The sequence below is a fragment of the Artemia sp. Qi Xiang Cuo genome, chromosome 13 (assembly GCF_049724085.1).
Source record: "Artemia sp. Qi Xiang Cuo chromosome 13, ASM4972408v1, whole genome shotgun sequence".
Lineage (NCBI taxonomy): Eukaryota > Metazoa > Arthropoda > Branchiopoda > Anostraca > Artemiidae > Artemia > Artemia sp. Qi Xiang Cuo.
This window is the reverse complement of record NC_142806.1, coordinates 70,529,820-70,553,537: the sequence shown is the minus strand read 5'-3', so window position 1 is coordinate 70,553,537 and position 23,718 is coordinate 70,529,820. Positions and strand designations below refer to the sequence as shown.

At 38.1% G+C, this 23,718-nt stretch overlaps 1 protein-coding gene across 1 annotated transcript in view; it reads left to right on the top strand.

Annotated features, from left to right (window-relative positions):
* The window catches only part of LOC148945604 (putative chitinase 2), a 103,382-nt gene extending 82,186 nt beyond the window's left edge, over positions 1-21,196 (top strand). The window contains exons 5-8 of the mRNA XM_089099187.1: positions 4,124-4,342; positions 5,835-6,026; positions 8,771-8,899; positions 20,886-21,196. Of these exons, the coding sequence (XP_088955313.1) occupies positions 4,124-4,342; positions 5,835-6,026; positions 8,771-8,899; positions 20,886-21,131 (786 nt within the window). The 3' untranslated portion in view covers positions 21,132-21,196. The remainder of the gene's footprint in view (positions 1-4,123; positions 4,343-5,834; positions 6,027-8,770; positions 8,900-20,885) is intronic.
* Positions 21,197-23,718: the final 2,522 nt, after the last annotated feature.

Sequence of the window (23,718 nt, the reverse complement as noted above, 5' to 3'; positions counted from 1 at the left end):
TTTTCTCCACTGATACAATCAATCACTAATTAATATCATTCATTGTCTAAGTCAATTAAGTTATCTCCTGCCCTACAGAAATGAGGGGACAAACCAATTTTTTGGTCTGCTTTTCAAAATGATTGTATTTGGAAATCTGTCATTTAACACTAAGAAGTAAATTGAGTAACCCCTTTCGCAATAACACTAGGCTTAGCAGCGATTAAATCTCAGTGTCGTCGACAATTCAATCAGATCAGTGTTGTTCAAATGGAATATCTTTTCGCAAATTGAGTTAGCTTCTATTTCATAGACAAAATATTTGAATTCCTCCTTCGGGGTTGGGGTGGGAGGATCGGAGCCCTTTGGGGTTGTGGTAAGGGACCTCACGGCTAAACTACGACAAAGCACTACTCTCGTGGAACTCAATTCCCATTTAACTCAACCCCCGTGCAACTGAATCCCCCTCGTAACTGAACCCCTGTATAACCGAAACCCCCGTGCAACTGTATCCCCTTTAACTGAACCCTCGTGCAACTCAACCTTCCATGCAGCCCGTCCCCCTCAAAACACTTTTCAGCCATTTCTTTTTAAATTGACAATACATTTCAAACGTTACTTATGTATTATACAGACCACATCGGCGAGGTAAAGCTAGGTCAAGTCACAATGTCATTCTATCGTTACTTTTCAATTAAGGTATTGAATACTTTCTAGCAATGTCTCTATACTTTCATATGTCTCTATTTATGCAGAGTTTCAGGTAGCTATGGCTAAGTTTGCTAAAAGACCAGTTATTTTCTTGCGAAAACACGCAAAATTAGAAAAAATAACTGAACCCCCCATGTAACTGAACCCCTGTATAACCGAAACCCCGTACAACTGAACCCCCCATGGAACAGACCCCCTGTATAACCGAAACCCTGTACAACTGAACCTCCGTGCTACTCGACCCCACTTAACTAATCCCCGTGTAACTGAATCCGCATGTAACTGAACCCTCGTGCAACTCAACTCCCTCAAAACACTTTTCAGCCATTTCTTGTTAATTTTTTTTATTTCTAAACTATTTAAAATTGACAACACTGTGCAAACCAAAACACTTTTCGGTCATTTCTTTTTAAAATTATCCAATGCTAATTACCCCTTTTTTTCTCCACCTTCAAATGTTCCTTTGGTCATTGCTCAGTTAACACTAAGATGTAAATTGAGTAATCCTCTCGCAATAACAAACCAAACCAGATTATACCCACTTAACCAGATCAAAAATGGCGGTCACACTAACTTGATTAGTAATTGGACCTTCAGTCCTACATTCACGGGTTTCTGCAAAGTGCTATGGACTTCATTGTTACCCCTTTTTTGCAAATGCTAAACAAAAACTCTTTGAATTCAATTCTCTTACTAATATGAATTGTAAAGAAAACTATTCCTTTTATTCAAATCCTAACCACCAATCAAGTTATACTCGTTCCTCTTGGCAAAGGTGTAATGACCTGTAGAATAGAATACCTACCAGAAAAACCGGAAGGAACGTAAAGTCTCAGAAATAGTACCTTGGACTATACTGGTATGTTGTTCCATCTTGATCTAATTATGATCCATTAGAAATTGGATAGATTTCAGTATTGGTTTTGGCACCTTATCGTCGCTAATTATTATATGGCAAACTTTCGTTCCTCTTTTTATAAGCCTAATTCTTTACATGAATTAAGACTAAAGATTGTCGAAATCAGCCTCCTTTTTATGCAGTCGCTAGCTTCCTTGTTTACTTCAAAATCTTATTTCCAATTTCAAGCCCTTTCCACGAATTAGGAAGTATTTCGATAAATATAGCAACAGATTTTATACCCCCAATTCTCAGCTCCCTATTTCTTTTCCAGGAAATAAGAAGAAAGCTTGGTAAATTCAGTCTTCTTTATATACGACTTCCAGCTTGTTTATTTAAAAACCAATTTCCTAATTATTTCTGAAGAAAGGAGTATAACAAATCCAACCTCATTTTTATAAAACTTCTATCCTCTTTATTGGGTTACATATATAACTTTCTAATTAATATTATATATTAATATGATATATATTCAAATTAATAATAAAATTGTATATAATACTGTTTCGTTTCCAGGAACTAAGAAGCGAGTTTGACAAACCTAACTCTACAGAGTTAGTGTAAATCACTCTACAGAGTATGCTTGCGCATCTCTCTTGAATTTCATTCATTCGGCAATAGATTTTGGTCTTATCCTGGCAGCTTTATTTTTGGATGTTCGTGAAGCCTTTGATTCTTTGACTCATCAGATTCTTCTTTGGAAACTATCGCATATTGGTAAAAAATCAAATGCTTTCTCTTGGTTTGAATCATATCTTTCCGATAGACTTATTTCAAATAATCCGCTTTCCCGGAGCCCTTCTGAAGTAGAATATGGCGTCACCCAGGGATCTGTTCTTGGCCTTGTTTTATTTCTTACGTCAATGATCTGATTTCAGCAATCAAGAACACCAGTCCTCTAGTATGCTGCAATCTGTGTCATCCGGATGTTCCTTCGTGTCCCAATGCTACTTCTAATGAAGATTGCCTCGTTGCTTTTGCTGACGACAGCACTTTTGGGACTCTAGGGAAGACGGAATGTGATATCAGGTCTAACCTGGTGGCAATATTCGAGAGAGTAGTTTCATGGTTTGAGGCGAATTACTTGGCCTTGAATGTTGCCAAGTCACATTTTCTTATTTTTTGTCGAATTGGTGTAGCTTTCCCCCAACTGACACAGCTTCAAGTGTCACAAGGCTCCTTGTGTAGACCAAAGAATCGGTTGGTACGGTTTCTTGGTATCCTGCTTGATGAGAACCTTTCGTTTAGACACAATATAGCCATGATTAGGGTTAAGTTCTCACGGAGTTTGGGTATCATTCGAAAACTCAAACACACATTTCCTGGATCTATTCTGAAGCTTCTTTTTTTCTGCCTTGTCCAGTCATATGTCTCGTATTGCCCCATAGTATGGATGTCTACTTTTCCTTCTACACTGCGGTCGCTTTCTTTCATTTATAACAAAACACGGCGTCTGGTTATGGACACCAACCGTTCTTCACCAAGACCGCTTCTAAATCTACAGTCTATCTGCACATTCTTTCTTGTGCTTCTTTTGTTTTCATCAGCTTCATGGCAATCTTCCAAAATCTCTTCAAAAAACTCCTCAGTTTATTTCTGATTCAGCTCCATATAACCTTCGTTCGTCACATAGTATCTGTATTCCTCCTACTCCCACTGTGCGGTCAGATTTCAATCCCCTCATCGCTTGTCATCAGGTTTGGAACTCCCTGCCTTCTTCAGTACAGAAATGCCACTCGTTTGGCACTTTCAAGAGGACTTTTAAGGACCATTTAGTTAAAAATCAAACAGAATAGTTTTTTTTTTTTTTTTTTTTTTTTTTTTTTTTTTTTTTTTTTGTGGAGTTGATGTCCCCTGAATGTTTAGTTTTGTTTTATGGTGGTCTTCTCTGCGCTATGACTCTGAGATATGGTCTCTTTTTAATTTTATATGTTGTTTGGCGATTGATTTCTTTTTTATGGTTGTTTGAATATATTGTATTTTCTTTTTTTTTCTCATTCCCCCTTGTATCCCTGGCCACGGAGCCTTTCGAGGGGGATTAGGAGTGTTGTGATTGGATTGTGTATGTATTGTGGAATAAAAACTCTGAACTCTCTGAACTCTGAAACTCATCACATTCTCATCTTTCTTCTCATTCTTCTCATTCTCTCAACTCTAAAACTCATTCTTTATTTACTTATAAAGTTCCAATTAGCCTTATTCACTCCCCTTATTATATCTTTTCCAGAAACTAAGAAGCGAGTTTGACAAACCTAACCCTCACTCTCCTGCTTTATTTACTTATAAAGTTCCCATGATCCTTACTCACTCCTTATTTTATCTTCTCCAGGAACTAAGAAGCGAGTTTGACAAACCTAACCCTCATCCTCCTTCTCTATTTACTTATAAAGTTCCAATGAGCCTTAATCACTCCCCTTATTATATATTTTCAAGGAACTAAGAAGTGAGTTTGACAAACCTAACCCTCATCCTCCTTTTTAATTACTTATAAAGTTCCAATGACCTTACTCACTCCCCTTATTATATCTTTTCCAGGAACTAAGAAAAGAATTTGACAGATCCAATCTCTTACTGACTGCTGCTTTTGGTGTTGCACCAGCTACTGCTGAAAAAGCTTATAATGTTGCTGCTTTATCCCAGTACCTAGATTTTCTTCATTTAATGTGCTATGATCTTCATGGAACTTGGGATGGAGTCACAGGTCACAACGCCCCTTTAAAACGAACAAGACCTGAAGATGAGGGACTAAGTGTGGTAAGTCTTATCCCTTCTTGTTTGGATTATTAAGGAGGCATTTTCGGATAATTTAATCACCAAATCGAATTCCGGGCTCCGAGGTGAGTTGCTGCAGCAGAGATGGAACTACTAATTCCGTATTATCAAGTGGAGATCAATTTCACTGCGTGCCCCTTGACGCCGGATAAGTCTGCAGGGAACCCCACAAGTTTCTATGCAGATGGGTTTTAACATGTTTTTTTTTAAATGCCCTTCATGCAAGCCTGAATTAAAACTAAATTAAAACCTAAATAATTTAAGAATTTATTGGTTGATCGGGTAAACCCTTACCAAGGGAATTACCTAGGAATAAAAGCATATCCTTCCAAGGACCCGCTAAGATCACAGGTTTCTGCTGAAGTTGGTATTTAAGGATTATAGAAGGCATTCATCCAAAATGTTGGGGGTAAAAGTTGATGCTTGTGTGTCTTGAAACAGCACACGACGCAACCTACAAAAAGATTATACTTTCCGCTGCTCTTTTTTATTGGTATGTATTTTTTGTCTGTATAATTTTTCGTTTGTGTTGTTTCTCTCCCATTAAGAGTTTGGTTTGTTTTGATGGCAACGAATCTAGGCACTACAATCTAAAATAAGCATTTGAGGAAAACTTTGACTGGCTTTCTACTTGTGCATATTCCATCAAATGAAATTGACGCCGTAAGGGAATCTGCAAAGTGCCAGGTGACGATATAGTTTTAAGAAGCAGAGGAAGTGCTTTGGGACTTGTTTTTCCTTTTTCTGCTAAAAATTTAAGCTAAAATCCGGTAGCATTATGATAAACGATTGTTTCAGAGTCTGCTAAAAACCTGTCTGAAAGTTAATTCTGTTGAGGAATATTTCCAATTCTTTTTTGTTATAAGTTAGTTAGGGCTGTGGTGCAACGATTAAGTATGCTACTAGGCATGTATCCTGTTTTTCCAAATGCTAAATAAAGAAGTTCTAATTTTATGTGAAAAGTTAATATATTTTTATAAGAGAACTGTCTATGAAGTTTTTTTTTTATTTTCTATTTTGCAATTTTTTTCCATTTCTCATATAAGATATACCTGTTTTCCAAATGGAAAAATCCAATTAAGCACATGACATATCATGTCAATTAATATCACTTTTTTCTTTCTCATTGACGAAAATGATCTAGTTTATGTCAATCCTTTTGCCATACTTAAATATAAGGTAAAGCCCATCAAGAGCCATTGCTGGGACATGGAGCACCAAAATCGTCGTTTCGTTTGATGGTTTTACAGGGATTTTTAGTAAGCCAGTCACCCAACATTTACTTGGTGGAAATCAATCCCCTAGCCCGATCCTTGAATTCATTGGGGTACCACAGAGCTTGACATAATTAACAGAGAAAAAATTTCTTGGGGTAAGTTGCAGAGAGCAAGAAATGTTACCCCAATCAATATATCCTAAGAGAAATTTAGTACATGTTGTTTATTTTCTATTTTAAACGTTTTTCTTTTTCTAGATGGAGGTAATTCAATATTATGTCAGTAAAGGAGCAGATAGGAAGAAACTAGTGCTTGGTGTTCCATTTTACGGACGGACGTTTGTATTAAGAGACGACAACGCTGGAATAAAAGCTTTACATCAACCTGTGGAAGAAAAGGGCTTCCCTGGTCAGTTCACTAAAGAAGATGGATTTATGGGTTACCACGAGGCAAGTATCGAACCAAAATTGATTATTGGTGACGATAAATAAGAGTGACGATAAATAAAAGTTCAAAGAGGGATAATCGTTTTATTAGATAGTGATAATTCACGAAAAATGCTGGACATTACGTTCACATGTGCACTGTGTTTCTGCTGATGACGTTCACTGTACATGCGACCGAAATATCCAGTATTTCTTGTGAATTATCACTGTCTAATAAAAGGGTTTATCCCTATTCGAACTTTTATTTAACTCATAAAAAGACTGTGTGGTCTTAGAAATTACCTACGTAATAAGAGCGGAAAGCAATGGGGTTGAGATGAATCCTTATTAGGAGAAACTGACTTCAATCGGAGGTAAATACATTCTCTCAGGCTTAAGGTCAAGCTCTTGGATATATATATTTTTTTTTTTTTTACACAACAAATTCACGCGATAGTCTAATTTTAGTTGTTAATCTAATGCCTGTATCTAACATGCCTATGCGAAAAAAAAAAATATCAACAGCTTCTTCTCTGAAAACAAATAACGAGTTAGCCATACTTTAGATTATCTGCTGGTAAATTTACTGAAATATAGCTGAAATATTTCATCTAGAAGCGTAAACTTTTCAAAGAGTTCGTGGTAACGAACTGTAAGTAAGGAGCGACCGAGCTCAATAGTAACCGAAACTCTAAAAACGGAATTTTAATACCAATAGATAGAGTAACAGAATCAGATTTTAATGCTGACTTCAAATATATATAAGTTTCATCAAGTTTAGTCCTACCCATCAAAAGTTACGTTCCTGAGTAGATTTGTGTGATTTTCGATAAAAGAAGGAAACACCCCTTAAAAGTCATAGAACCTTAATGAAAATCACACTATCAGATTCAGCGTATCAGAAAACCCTACTGTAGAGGTTTCAAGCCCCTATCTGCAAAAATGTGGAATTTTGTATTTTTTGCCAGAAAAAAGATCACGGATGCGTGTTTATTTGTTTTTTTTTCTTTTCCCCAGGGGTAATCGTATCGACCCAGTGGTCCTTGAATATCGCGGGAGGGCTCATTCGAAGGGAAAGTAAAAGTTCTTGTGCCCTTTTTAAGTTACCAAAAAATGGAGGTTAACTAGGCCCCCTCCCATGCTCATTTTTTTCCCAAAATCACCCGGTCAAAATTTTGAGATAACAATTTTGTTCAGCATGGTCGAAATATAATAACTATGTCTTTGAGGATGACTTAATCCCCCACAGTCCCCTGGGGAAGGGCTGTTTTTTTCAACTGAAAGTTGAAACTAGTTTTTCAACTGAAAGTAAGGAGTAACATCAAAACTTAATAAGAACAAAAATTATAACCTATATGATTGGGTTCGCCCCCTAGTCAATACCTCGATCTTTACGCTAAAGTTTTTTTTAGTACTTTCATAAGAGCTATTTATTCTAACTAACGGCCTTTGTGATCAAGGGGTTATTTTTGAATAATTAGAACGAAATTTGAACTTCAGCGTAAAGAGCTTGGAATTGACTTGGGTGACGAACCCCCCTAATATACGTAATAAAAATATACGAATATGGAAGTTCGTTACGTAAGTTAATTCGTAAGTTACGTATATTAATTACTAATAAAAACTTTCGTAAATAAAATCAAACAACTTTCGAGAAAGCCATTTAGCCAAAAAAAAGTAAATTAATATGCAAATTTTGTTTAAATTATTCATGTACGGTGAGCCAAAATCAAAACCTGTATTAATTTAAAAACGTTCAGAATTTAAATAAAAAAACAAGTTTTTGCAACTGAAAGTAAGGAGCGACATTAAAACTTAAAACGAATAGAAATTATTCCGTATATGAAAAGGGCTGTCCCCTCCTCGACGCCTCGCTCTTTACGCTAAAGTTCGACTCTTTCTCACAACTCTGTTTTTTATGACAATAAAAAACTTTAGCGTAAAGAGCAAGGCATTGAGGAGGGGACAACCCCTTTCATATACGGAATAATTTTTGTTCGTTTTAAGTTTTAATGTCGCTCCTTACTTTCAGCTAAAAAACTTGTTTTTTTATTTTAAACAACTAGAGCGGTAGGGTGTAGATCCTACATGTACCCAAAGTATAAGCTCAAAATTATTCTAAAAACGAATTTCAAGAAAACACAGCTAAGACTTGGGAGACTATTAGATCAGCTATTGGGGAAAAAAAGTGGTATTACCAGAAATGAATGGAAATCGCGGTGCTAGTCAAATTGCCGATGATATGGCTTAGCCCTTTTCTCAAATTGGGGAAAAAGCTAAATTGAAAACCGGCCAGAAGATGGTTCTTTTGAGCAGTAATTGCCAGACTCTAGTGATACTAGTCCTTTTCTTTGGAAAACTAGTCAGCAGGAGGTGACAGAAATTGTGAGTGAAATGCGAAATAGAGCGACTGGAGCGGATATACTGTCTCTGAAAGTAGTGAAGTATGTTTTACCCGTGATATTGTCATGTTACATTGATTTAATGAATGGTTGTCTTGAATGTCGCTCCTCACTTTAAGTTAAAAAAAAAACTTGTTTGTTTTTATTTAATTATAAATAAAGTCGGAAGGAATGTTGTGTTCAGGAATTTACGTTAGAGGGACATAATTTCTGGAGAGAGAGAATTGGAGGAAAACAAGAAACAGGCCAATTATTATACAGACATATCTGGAAGTCCTAAGATCTGGAGGAACGAGGGCTCAAAGTTGTTTCCAATTTGATTTTATGTTTATCGAAAAACAAATTGTTGACTAGTTTGTTTTACAGATATGCCTTGAGCAGAGAGAATCCCGTGGAAAGTGGATCGAAATTTTCGACGAAAGTGCCAAAGTTCCAATTTTGTACTCTGGAAACAAATGGATATCCTTTGACAATGACGTGTCTTTAAAATTCAAGGTATTTTTATTTGTCCACAGTCATTATAGATATTCTAATCTTTTCCAACACTGAGTATCTGACCTTGTTTACAATATTGCTCAGTGTATAATATGGATTTTGATAATCTCTGGATTTTGGAAATGAGTACTGTAGTAAGTTTGTCTACGCCGGCCCTTTTTTATACGTTTTAGACTCATTATTATTATTTGTTTTTATTTAAATTATCACCTTTATATAATTAAGAGTGTCGCAGAAATCCAGCCACCCCATAGCTATAGAGTGGATAGTACTAGTTCCTCAGCATAGCGCAGATTAAATCAGTCACTTGGTTTTGGATGTTCACAAGAGAGTATCCGTTTTTTTTTTTGCCCTAAGACAAGCGAACTATTATGAAAATTACATGCAGTCAGTAGGTTTCATGAACATCTGACAGCTTATACACGTAGTTTGGCAAGTAAGCATATCCTGCTTTGTCTCAGCACTGAGGCATCGAGTTGAAAGTTTTATTCTTTTCCCGAGAGAAGGGGTGCTAGGGACTTTGAATTCCCTTTCAAATCAGTATATCCCACTTTTTTTTTACTTTTATATGCTGCTTATTTTACAGGCTCTTTGGATTGTTATTGCACAATCTTTCCCAAACGATTAGGTAATCGTAAAACGATTAGGTAAATCGTGAATTGTGATGAGCTGTAGACTATGAGTGTGGGGATAAACAAAAAAAAAGTTTTTTTGCCTGTTCAATGCCTGTCCCTGGGTCCTGGGGGTTGTGTTGACCCTGGAGTTTAAATATCTGATGTTTGAACTATTTTTTAACAAAATGGTCACCTCAAATTTTTATCGGATGGGTTTATCCACCCGATAAGCCCAAAGACACGGAGGGCGGGAGGGGTTAGTTGCCCTCCGATCTTTTTTAATCTGATAAAATCAACCAGAAATTTTAATTTCCATTCATATGCACCCTTTCTGAAGATAACAAAATCATCCCTTTCATATGAACCATACACAGCCCTAGGACATAACTTAAAATACCTACCCCCCGGGTCTTAGGGGGATTTTTTGACCCCAGAGTTTTTGTTATTTGACCTTTGAACTGATTTAAGAAATGGCTATCTCAAAATTTGTATCAGATAGGTTTGGGGAAAAAGGCGGGGGGGGGGGGGAGATAGGGGCCCTCCGATCTCTTTTGACTCTTAAAAATTGAACTAGAACTTTCAATTTCCATTCAAATCAGCCCTCTCTGAAGTTTATACGAGCATCCCTTCCGTAAGAACCATATATGCTCCCAGGGTATAACTTGCAACGCCTGCCCCCGGGCCCTGGGTGGTTATGTCGACACTTGAGTTTTTTTTTTATCTGACCATTGAACTATTTTTAACAAAATGGCTATCTCAAAACTTTTTCGGATTCATTTGGGGGAAAAGGGGCGTGGGGGGATAGTTGCCTTCTGATATGCCCTCTGAACAACTGAACTAGAACTTTCAATTTCCAATCAAATGAGCCCTCTCTGAAGTTTATACGAGCAACCCTTTGAAAACAGCTATATATGCCCCCCAGGCATAACTTACAAAACCTACCCCGGGCCCTGAAGGATTGTGTCGACCCTGGAGTTTTGTTATATGATCTTTGAACTATTTTGAAAAAATGGCTCTCTCAAAGTTCTTATCGGATGGATTTGAGGAAAACAGGGCGTGGAGAGGGGACTAGCTGCCCTCCGATTCCTTTTGACTCTTAAAAAGTGAACGGGAACTTTCAATTTTCAATCATCTGAGCCCTCTTTGAAGTTTATACGAGCACGCCTGCCTCCGGGCCCTCGGGGGCTGGGTCGACCCCAGAGTTTTCATTATATAATCTTTGAAATATTAAAAAAAATAGCTAACTCAAATTTCTTATCAGATGGGTTTGAGGAAATAAGTGCATGGAGGGGGGGACTAGGTGCACTCCAATATCTTTTGACTCTTTAAAGGTGAACTAGAACTTTCAATTTCCAATCAATTGAGCCCTCCGACGTTTAAGCGAGCATACCCTCCATAAGAACCATATATGCCGCCAGAGCAATACTTCCAACGCCTGCCCCGGGCCCTGGGGTGTTGCGTCGACACAGGATTTTTCGGCTTTTTTTGGGGCGAGCCCTGGGGGGCTGTGTTGACACCGGAGTTTTTTTTATCTAATTTTTGAACGATTTTCATAAAGCTGGCTATCTAAAAATTTGTAGCGGATGGGTTTGGGGAAAAAAGGGCATGAGGGGGTGGCTAGTTGCCCATAAATCTGTTGACTCTTAAAACTGGATTAGAAATCTCAATTTCCAATCAAATGAGCCCTCTATGAAGTTTATACGAGCATCCCTTTCATAAGAACCATCCATGCCTTTAGGCCATAACTTAGAACGCCTTCCCCCGGGCCCTGGGGGGGGGGGTTGTATTGACACCGGAGTTACAACCCTTGCATACTTACAACCCTTGCCCTGAGGGCTGTGAGGGGAGTGTCCTCCTGAAAAACATAATTTCTATTTGGAAATCACCTACGTAGAACAAAATGGCTATCTAAAAATTTTGATTGGATGTGTTTGGGGAAATGGTGGGCGTAGAAGGGGTGTTAGTGGCCTTCCAATCACTTTTGACCCTTAAACAGGGCACTAGAGCTCTCGATTTCCAATCCAATGAGTCTCCTTTGAAGTTTATATGACGACCCCTTCCCTGTTAAGTGCCTCTGGGAAAAAATAATAATAAATAGTAATAATAAAATATTGGAGCCGTATGGCCTTCACTATAGGCAACGCTATAGCGTTGCTTCTGATATCTGAAAAATGGCTCTCTCAAAGTTCTTATCAGATGGATTTGAGGAAAACAAAGCGTGGAGAGGGGACTAGCTGCCCTCCGATCCCTTTTGACTCTTAAAAAGTGAACGGGAACTTTCAGTTTTCAATCATCTGAGCCCTCTTTGAAGTTTATACGAGCACGCTTGCCTCCGGGCCCTCGGGGGCTGGGTCGACCCCAGAGTTTTCATTATATAATCTTTGAAATATTAAAAAAAAATAGCTAACTCAAATTTCTTATCAGATGGGTTTGAGGAAATAAGTGCATGGAGGGGGGGACTAGGTGCACTCCAATATCTTTTGAATCTTAAAAGGTGAACTAGAACTTTCAATTTCCATTCAAATGAGCCCTCTCCGAAGTTTATACGAGCATACCCTCCATAAGAACCATATATGCCGCCAGAGCAATACTTACAACGCCTGCCCCGGGCCCTGGGGCGTTGCGTCGACACAGGATTTTTTCGGCTATTTCGGCTATTTTTAACGAAATAGCCATACGTAAACGAGTTTTTGTTATATGATCTTTGAACTATTTTTGAAAAAATGGCTACCTTAAATTTTTTATCAGATGTATTTGAGGAAAGAGGGCCTGGGGGGGGGCTAGTTGCCCTCCGATCACTTTTGACTCTTAAAAAGGGCACTTGAACTCAATTTCCAATCGAGTGAGCCCCCTTTGAAGTTTATACGACGACCCCTTCTATATACCCCTTCAAAATAAATTGGAGTGGGGGGGCGGGGGGGAGTCTATCTGCCCTCCGATCACTTTTGACTCTGAAAAAGTGAATTGCAACTTTCAATTTCCAATTAAATGAGCCCTCTATGAAGTTTATACGAGCATCCCTTCCATAACAACCATATATGCACCCAGGGCATAACTGACAATGCCTATGCCCGGGCCCTGGGGGGCTGTGTCGACACCGGAGTTTTTGTTATATGAACTTTTAAATATTTTTAACAAAATAGCCATCTTAAAATTTTTATCTGATGCATTTATGGCGTGGAGGGGGGGGGAGGGGGCTAGTTGCTCTTGAATATCTTTTGACTCTTAAAAAGCTGAATTAGAAATTTCAATTTACAATCAAATGAGCCCTCTCTGAAGTTTATACGAGTACCCTTTTCATAAGAACCATATACGCCCCCAGGACAACATTTAAAACACCTACCACCCGCGCCCTGGGGGGGTTGTGTTGACACCGGAGTTTTTTTTTATCTAATTTTTGAACGATTTTCATAAAGCTGGCTATCTAAAAATTTGTAGCGGATGGGTTTGGGGGAAAAAGGGCAGGGGAAGGGGTGGCTAGTTGCCCATAAATCTGTTGACTCTTACAACTGGACTAGAAATTTCAATTTCCAATCAAATGAGCCCTCTATGAAGTTTGTACGAGCATCCCTTTCATAGGAACCACACATGCCCTTAGGCCACAAGTTAGAACGCCTTCCCCCGGGCCCTGGGGGGTTATATTGACACCGGAGTTACAACCCTTGCATACTTACAACCCTTGCCCTGAGGGCTGTGAGGGGAGTGTCCTCCTGAAAAACATAATTTCTATTTGGAAATCACCTACGTAGAACAAAATGACTATCTCAAAATTTTGATTGGATGTGTTCGGGGAACGATGGGTGTGAAAGGGGTGTTAGTGGCCTTCCAATCACTTTTGACCCTTAAACAGGGCACTAGAGCTCTCGATTTCCAATCCAATGAGTCTCCTTTGAAGTTTATATGACGACCCCTTCCCTGTTAAGTGCCTCTGGGAAAAAATAATAATAAATAGTAACAATAAAATGTTGGAGCCGTAAGGCCTTTACTATAGGCAACGCTATAGCGTTGCTTCTGATATCTGACAAATACATTAAAGTGAATAGTCTTATGTACGAGAATAACACTGCTGTGGTTAAGGTAGAAAATGAGGTTAGCAGCTGGTTTTGTATTAAATCAGGAGTTAAGCAGGGTTGTGTTCTACCCCCATTTATATGGATCATTTTGATGGATTTTGTCTTAAGGAGCACAGGAAAGGCAATAGGGGAACACAGAATCAAATGGGGAAGTAAAACTTTCCTGGATTTAGATTATGCTGATGATTTAAGGATCCTAGATGAAAGTGTGAGAAAAATGAAGGAGCTTTTAGAGGTTTTGCGAGTTCTAGATGCTAGAATACTACTACTACTACTAACAACTCATCGCAGCACCAAGCCGCCTGAGGCCAACACAGCTACGCACGCTCCTCCTCCACCCCAATCTATTCAAAGCCTCCCTTTTTACACCCGCCCACGAAGTTCCCATTTCCTTTAAATCTTTCTTTATGACGTCCTCCCAACCCAGACGGGGACGACCTGCTTTCCGTTTAGCCCTAGATGGTTGGCCGAAAAGAACAATCTTCGGCAATCTGTCATCCTTCATCCGAACAACATGCCCTAACCACCTCAACCTTTCTTTCATTATAGACCTAGAAAGCGGTATTGAACCACATTTTTCGTATAGCCTATTGTTTGAAATACGGTCAGTCAGCCGGGTACCCAGAACAATCCTTAAGCAATTTCTCTGGAAAACATCTAGCAAATCTTCATCCGCTTTTCGGAGCGTCCATGCTTCAGAGCCATATTTGACCACTGTCATCACTGTAGCTTCTAAGATTCTAATCTTGGTTTGCAGACTTATCTTCCTATTCTTCCAGACTTTTTTTAACTGTGAAAAAACACCCTGAGCCTTGGCTATTCTATTTTTAACATCTTCACTGCTCCCACCATCTTTACTAATAATACTACCAAGGTAAGTGAAACTGCCCACCTGATCAATCTTTTCATTACCCAACGTCACCTTTTCATCTTCACTTATTCCTAGCCTTAGTGACTTAGTCTTCCTAACATTAATTTTCAAACCAATTCTAGCACTCTGAACACGCATTACCTCTAAAACTTCTTTCATTTTGCTCACACTTTCATCTAGGATGCTTAAATCATCAGCATAATCTAAGTCCAGGAGACTTTTTCCTCCCCATTTGATTCCGTTGTCTTTCATTGCCTTTTCTATGGTTTTTAAAACAAAGTCGATCAAAATAATCCAAATAAAAGGAGAGAGAACACAGTCCTGCCTAACTTCTGATTTAATACCAAACCCGCTACTAACCTCATTTCATACCTTAACTGCAGCAGTGTTATTCTCGTGCATAACACTAATCACTTTAATGTATGTGCCTGGCATACCATACAAGAATAAAACCTTTGCTAAAGCTCTTCTATCAACAGAATCGAACGCTTGCTCATAATCTATAAAACTGAGGACCAAAGATGTTTGACAACTTAGGCACTTCTCAATTATTAACCTAAGAGTGAAAATTTGGACGACACATTCTCTACCTTTCCTAAAACCGCACTGTTCTTCTCTTAAAACTTTGTCTACAGTATGTCTCAGTCAAAAAAGTATCATATTACTAAGCAATTTGCTACCTACAGAGACCAGACTAATGCCTCGATAATTACCACACTCACTTTTATCACCTTTCTTATAAAGTGTCTTAATTAAGGTTTTCCTAAAATCATTAGGTACTTCCCCTTTTTCAAAAATCATATTCATAATCTCCAATAACTTATTTCTAACCTCATAGCCACAATATTTAAGAAACTCATTTACCACCCTATCAGCACCTTGAGACTGATTATAATTTAATCATTTTAGTACTGTTTATAATTCCTCCTCACAAAACAAATCTTCATTCACATCCAAGGTATCAAAAACTTTTTCATTTTCCTCTATATTTTTTCCTGCAACTCTATCTTGGTATAGCAAATTCTCAAAATGTTCGGCCCATCTCGCTTTAGCTTTTGTCTTATCGCTAATTGCCACCCCATTCCTATCTTTAACTGGGACAAGTCCGGATTGACTACTACCTCTCAATTTGTTAACGTGCCAGTACAATATTTTACTATTATGCCGTCTAGCTGCATCTTCTAAATCCTCGGCAATTTTATCCATGGCCTCCACTTCACACCTTCTTAGTTCATATTTCAATGCTTTCTCCACTTTCTTTACATTTCTTTTGTTTTCATGTGATCTATCACTCAGATAATTCTTGTACAAGTCCTTTCTCCTTTCTATTAAACTTAAAGCTTTTTCACTAATAATCTTCGCTACAGTTCTAGCTTTCTTTCCTAAGACAGCTTCAGCAACTTCACAAATTATTTTTCTAAAATTATTCCAATCATCTTCGACATTATCAAATTTTAAACTCTCAAGTTTAGTATTCAACCGTTCCTGGAAAGTTTCTCTCAAATTCTCATCGTGGAGTCTACTAACATCATAACTTCTCGGGAGGTAATTACCCTTCCGATTTTTCAGCTTTAAATTAACCCTTGACACTACTAGATGGTGATCTTTACTTTTAACATCAATAACAGCACTCCTATATACCCTAGAATCTTTTATTGATCCTGCCAGTCTTCGATTTCCTATAACATAATAAATAAGGTTTGCTGTCTTACCATCACGTGAATACCATGTTAATTTATGAGCCATTTTATGACCAAACACCGTATTGGTTATAACTAGATTGTTATACCTACAAAATTGAAAAAGTCTGTATCCATTACTGTTTTCTTTTCCTACACCAAATTTACCTAAGCTGGGATACCATCTATCCTTATTTCTACCAACCTGGGCGTTAAAATCTCCCAGCAATAACATCATATTTCTACCTGGTACCTTGTCTATTTGCTCCTGTAACTGTAAGTAGAATTCATCTGAGTCACTAGTATCTCCATCAGTCGGTTCTACAGGGGCGTATACTACTATAACTGATACCTTGAACTTACTAGTCATAAAATGAGCAATTAGTATTCTATTATTATACCTTCCCAGCCTAAACAAGACTTACCAGCTTCTTTATTCATCATGAGCCCTACTCCCTGTCTATGTAGCCCATCCTTCCTGCCTGAGTAAACAAATTCTATATCACCTAATTTCATGCTTCCTACCCCTGGGATATGAGTTTCTGAAACTCCTAATAGATCTAGTTCGAATCGTCTGAATTCGTCAGTCAAAATGTCGATACGATAGTCATTTTTTAATGTCGTAACATTCCAAGTTCCAATTTTCATGTTCTTTAAATCATTGAAATTTTTTTCGCCTCAGGAAAAGCAATGATCCCGGATACCAGTGCAGGACGGGGATCACATATCTTCTCAAGTCTACACCGAAGTGCTTAAGCCGGCTTAGAACCGGACAGAAAGAAGTCCCTGAAACCTCCAAGAATGGAGGATTTGTGCAATCCTGGGCCCATCTTTGTCACAACATGGTTTTCAGCGCTTGGCGATGCTCTTCTATCAACAAGAGTCGAAATCCTGCACAGACAATCTCAATCCTATTACCTCCGACTCATTATATATTCATGCCTACAAATATTATGCTACTACGGGGAGGCAACCCGTAATAGATAAATTAGCTAGGAAGAGGTTTTTCAGCCCAAAGACGCCCATCAAAACATACCAATCCCAGAAGAATTGTCCATTAGTCAGAATCCCGTGCAAATACTGTATCATTTACTAGGCAATAGTTTCCTTAAGGGGCACCACTCCTCAAGTGGGAATAGAGTTGACCGCACGGTCCCCAGTCATGCAGGTACCCCGAAAAGGTCAAGGCAGCCCTTTACAGAGGCCGTTGTCCATAGATCTGGATCTTCCGCCCTGCCACAGTTGTCCTCCTATAGGGGATCCTCCCGCGATGGTGTTCTGCATCACCATGCAATTTAACCCATTGCTGGGAGAAGGTTTGCAACTCATGAAACTTGTGGATAAACAAGTGGGCCCTTTTGAGTGTACATTTGAGGGGCCTTCTTCTTCCTCCGCCTGTATTTATGACCCCGGGCAAGGGTGCCCCAGATTCTAATATGGACCCCCAGGGACAAGGTCCCCCCTTGGTCCATGCCTCCTATGGAGGTACCCTACATATCTGTAGAGCGTTCCCCTATCGCCACCTGGGGACATGCTGAATGGCCTGGGGGAGGCCAGATAAACTGATCACTATTGTTTTGCAAAGGCAATAACTCAGTGACATATTTAACCTACTACTTATAAAAATACATAACTCACTGACTAGGCCAATATTAGTTATACAGAAATATACAACTCAGTGACACATTAAACCTGCTACTTATAAATATGTGTAAATCACAGACTAGGACTATATATGTTATATACAGAAATATATAACTGAATGACATATTTAGCCTACTACTTATAAATATGTGTAACTGACTGACTAGGCATATAAGTTATATACAGAATTATATAACTGAGTGACATATTTAGCCTACTACTTAAAATATGTGTAACTCACTGACTAGGCCTATATAAGTTATATACAGAAATATATAACTCAGTGACAAATTTAGCCTACTACTTATAAATATGTGTAACTCACTGACTAGGCCTATCTAAGTTATATACAGAAATTATTTGAAAAAAACTACGTTTTCTAAAGAGTTAAAGAGGCTGAGTTACAAGGTCGAACCTTAAAACGTACAGGGATTAGGAGGCACAGTTGGGGGCTACCACCCCCAAACCCCCGCTTTCGCAGCCTTTAAATATAAAAAAAAATTTCTTTAAACTGAAAGTAAGGAGCGACATTAAAACTTAAAACGAACAGAAATTATTCCGTATATGAAAGAGGCTGTGCCCTCCTCAACGCCTCGCTCTTTACGCTAAAGTTTGACTTTCTCACAACTCTTTTTTTAAACAATAAAAACTTTAGCGTAAAGAGTGAGGCGTTGAGGAGGGCACAGCCTCTTTCATATACGGAATAATTTCTGTTCGTTTTAAGTTTTAATGTCGCTCCTTACTTTCAGTTTAAAGAAATTTTTTTTTATATTTAAAGGCTGCGAAAGCGGGGGTTTGGGGGTGGTAGCCCCCCAACTGTGCCTCCTAATCCCTGTACGTTTTAAGGTTCGACCTTGTAACTCAGCCTCTTTAACTCTTTAGAAAACGTAGTTTTTTTCAAATAATTTCTGCACGTTTTTGTACAGTTTATTACTTATTATTGCTTGACTAACTGTTAGCTGATCGTGTCAGGAGTTAAAGTTGGGGGCTGCCGCCCCCCAAACCCCCCGCTCTTGAACATTCTTGTGTTAAGGCTTTTAATTCCTGAATACTCAAATCACGTCGTACAGGGTGCCTCCTAATCCCTGTACGTTTTAAGGTTCGAACTTGTGACTCAGCCTCTTTAACAGCCCCCCAACTGTGCCTCCTAATCCCTGTACGTTTTAAGGGTCGACCTTGTAACTCAGCCTCTTTAACTCTTTAGAAAACGTAATTTTTTTCAAATAATTTAAAAAAGAAACTGAGTTTCTTTTCAAAGTATATAAAAAAGTTACTCTGATGGTGAATCAAATCCGGGTTTTCCGCCTGAAAGTCGGGAGTATCAGCCACTGGACTATACAAACACAATAGTCATTGTTGTTTAGCAAGTTGAAGCTATTTTCGACGCAAGCAAATTCCCAAAAATCTTGATATGTGGTTTTTGGAAAACAGGGAAGGAGTGATCAGATTGAGCTGAAATTTCGAGGATAAGCTCCCAGGCCCCAGAAAAGCTTATCCTCTAAATTTCAGCCCGATCAGACAACGTTAAAGGGGGGTTGTGGTGGGAAAAATTAACATGGGCTAATATAGGAAAACGAGGTTTTTCGTAAATGTAAATTCGGGGGATAATTTTTTCGGTCTGAAAATATCAAAAGGCCCTAACAGGTCGAATTCTGCTTCGAATGAGTCCTCATTCAACCGGATCCGTTGCCAACTGTGGCCTGTAGGCGTGGCTAAGAAAAAAAGAAGAAATGAATTTTAAGTGGCTATATTTGGTTTTTTGAAAACAGGGAAGGAGTGATCGGATTGAGCTGAAATTTCGAGGATAAGCTCCCGGGCCCTAGGAAAGCTTAACCTCTAAATTTCAGCCCAATCGGACAACGTTAAAGGGGGCTGTGGTGGGAGGGTCCAAACTTCCGGCCCAGTTTACCCCATGAAGATAAAGTCGGAGGAGGATGAAATTTTGCAAGTTTCTTAGTTTGAGCTTGGGCTACAAAATGCGATTACCGCCGTCTCTCTGCGACCTCTAGGACCTGAAATCGCTTAACATTGTGGTGGGTCGCCTCTTTATAGAGGCACAAGCGTGCCTCCTTGAAAAGACGCTGGGAGCAGTGAAGATTTTAAAAGTAGAATAGCCAAGGCTCAGGGTGTTTTTTTTTTTACAGTTAAAAAAGATTTGAAAAATAGAAGATAAGTCTGCAAACTAAGATTAGAATATTAGAGGCTACAGTGATGACAGAGGTCAAATATGGCTCTGAAGCATGGGTGCTCCGAAAAGTGCATGAAGATTTGCTAGATGTTTTCCAGGGAAATTGCTTACGGATGATCCTGGGTACCCGGCTGACTGACCGTTTTTCAAACAGTAGGCTGTGCGAAAAATGTGGTTCATTACCCCTTTCTAGGGCTATAATGAAAGAAAGGTTGAGGTGGTTAGGGCACGTTGTGCGGATGAAGGATGACAGATTGTCAAACATTGTCCTTTTCTGCCAAGCGTTTAGGGCTAAACGGAAAGCAGGTCGTCCTCGTCTGGGGTGTGGGGACGTTATAAAGAAAGATTTAAAGGAAATGGGAACTTCCTGGGAGGGTGTAAAAAGGGAGTCTTTGATTAGGTTGGGATGGAGGGGGAGCGTGCCTAGCTATGTTGGCCTCAGGTGGTTCGGTGCTGCGGTGAGTTGCTAGCAGTAGTAGTGGTAGTATTTCTGGTCTTTGTTTTTATTATTGAACTTTAAAATGTTATGTCTTTAAAATGGGAAATAAAACTTATTCATTCATTCAATAGATAAAATGGATAGAACATATTTCTATGTGTTATTTTATTATTTGAGAATTAGGGGAAGCAACCATTTACCAAATTGCATAAAACCAAACATATACACAAAATTAAATTTCATAACGTGCTATAGGCTATAGCTTGTTATGTCTAAGTGGGTGAAAAATAAATTATTTTATTTTTATTTTATTTATCCACCTAGATGAATAACTATATAAATTGTAATTATTTATTTTATATATATGTATTATATTATATTGAATTTAAATTAAACTTTATAATATATTTGTAATTTATATTATTTTAATTGTTATTGTTTTAATGTTATTATGATTATTATTACACTGTTTTTACAGGCTGAATATGCTACTCAGATGAATCTAGCCGGAGTGATGATTTGGAGTATAGATACTGATGATTTCAATGGTCTTTGTGGTTCAATCAAATTCCCTCTATTGAGAGCTATTAACCATGCCCTCTATAGGGCTGAGGAAGACAGTAAAAACGAAATAGAAGATGGAAAAATCCCTGCAAGTAATGCTGCTGGTTTTTCAGTGGGCGTTCTTCCAGCAATTTTAGTTTTCGTCCTCTCTAAGTTTTAATTTTTGATGTACCAAATGATTCTATTTTCTTTTTGTAACTAAAATAAAACAAAAGTTGATTACGTTCTCCAGAATTATACAGTTTCATCTCCCCCCTCTTAAGAAAATTTTTTTTTTATTTTCCTTTGGCGGACTGTGGTTTCTTTTTCAAACTCAGGAACAATACCGATTTTTTTCTGGAAGTTTCTTATCATCGGTGATCACGTTGTTTACTCCTTCATCAGATATCATTTGATTAGAAATAATTGCACACTTTTTATTAGATCCTTGGACTTTGCAAATCATTCGTGACTTTTTGCAACGAATTACTCACCATATTTGTTTTTTCACATGATCTTGTGCCATGTTACTAAACAACACAAAAGCTTGAAGCTTTTTAGTTTCTCAGCAAGTGCCAATACGGAGTTCCTACCAAATGCATCGAGTTTCTGGTCTTGAGAAGTTTCATATAAGGCATCATATACTGCTTCGATATGGTACCTCAAAGGCAATAAGGCTTCACTTCTACTCTCCCACCGTGTGTTACAGAGTGGTTTTACTGAAAGATGTGAAACATTATTAAGCAAAATACTCCATCTGTGCGTAGAATTTGAAAAAAAATTGAAGATATCTTGAATTTTGCTGAAACAGTCTACTGCAGCATTGCAAGAGAGAGCAGCAATGTCAATTACAAGGTTCAGTGAGTGGTTTCCACATCGTACGTAAAAGCACGAGGATTTATATCACAGATCCTCTTCTGAGCTCCAACATGCTTTCCTTTCATTGCAGAACCATTATCATATCCATGACCTCTCATGTTATTTAAAGGAATGCCTTGTGTTTGCGACTCTTTTAGTAATACTTCTGTGAGACCTTCACCAGAAGAATTGGCAATAACAATAATAATAAATTATTTCTGCCCTCTATCGATACATTAAAAATGTACTAGAGGAGTACAAACAAAGAGAGAAAAAAAAAGAGAAAAGAAACACAAAATAGTTAACAAATACAGTACCAACATGTCTAACGAGAAAAAAAGACAAACAAGTGGAAACTTAAATCAAGTGTGGGAACTTAAATCAACACTAAAATAATGGACCTAACGGTTCACCCATCCATATATCATAAAGGTTAAACAGAAAGTCTAATAAATTGCTACATCAGTCATCAAATGGCAAACAAATCGTATGCCTCACAGAATAAATCCTATGGCTTATAAAATACACATTAAAAAATAACGAGACATTAGAGGCTTTTTTTGCTATTGATTACTAGTAATGTCACGTTGACATTGACAAATCGGCATCTTGTGGCATACTTCTCCTTACTATATACGTAAATATACATACATACATACACATACAAACACACATATACATATATACATACATATACATATACACATACATGTACATACATACATACACATACATACATATATACCCACACATACCCACAAACACATACACATTTGTTACCCTTTTCAACTACATTAAAACAATAATGCACTAGAGGACTAATAAAGAGAAAAGAACAAAACACGAAAAATCATCAGCTATACAACAAAGTGACAACCACTGACGAGAAAAACAACCAAAACATAAAAGACTGCTCAGACCGGGGACTAAATTTCTATTCTACCATATAAAGAAGCTGGTTAAGCGGAAAATCTGATATTTTCTTGCAACAGTTTTCAAATCGAGCCGATAATTCTTGCATCTTCTCAGATATATCAAAGACATGGTATTTTTTTACAATTATATGAGTTACGGAACTACAGAGGAATACCAATAAAGAATTTAGCAAACCGGTAAAATTGAACCCTAATTTGTTTCTTTTCTGTTGACGAAAAAATTTCCAAAATGGAGTTAGAAAAAACACATGCAGTGCAAACATAGAGTTGTAGAGCTTTCCTAATGTATACTTGTCAAATTGCCCTTTAACCTTTTGCTAGTAAACCATATGTTTTGCGAAGTTTCTTTTTCAACTCATTAATAACCAGAGTGCGTGTCGCTCTTATCGATGACTCAAAATGAGCACCTAAATACTTGAGTGAATCAGACTTAGGAAGGGTGATCGAGTCTACTTTAAGGGGCTCTGAATGCGTCTTTTCATTCTGGTTTACCATCATAGTTTTAGACGGTTCAATAGCAAGGCGAATATTACAAACTAGCCTGAAGAGCCTTAATAGCCCTTTCCACTGATGAAAGGTTATCAGCAAGAAGAAGCATGTCATCTGCATAAGACAGGTGCCTAATATCGATATGGTCATCAATAATATAGGGTGGGATACTTCTCGTCGGAGTTTTAAGTGCATTGTTGAATATTAATGGACTTAAAACTGAGCCCTGCTCTACCCCTCGCTTTACAGGAATGGGACATGTCAAACCGTCACTAGAACGAACTCGGACTATTTAATTCTTGTACCAATTCCAAAGGCACGTGCAAATAAAGCCGCTAGTTCCACTATTCAACAGAGCAACTAAAGATTGTGAATGCAAAATTGAATCAAAAGCCTTAGCTATATCACCGCGCATACATAATGACTCTTCTTCATCATCTTGTGACGTTCCATTAGAAAGTTCCATTCGAAAATTCACGTTCCAAA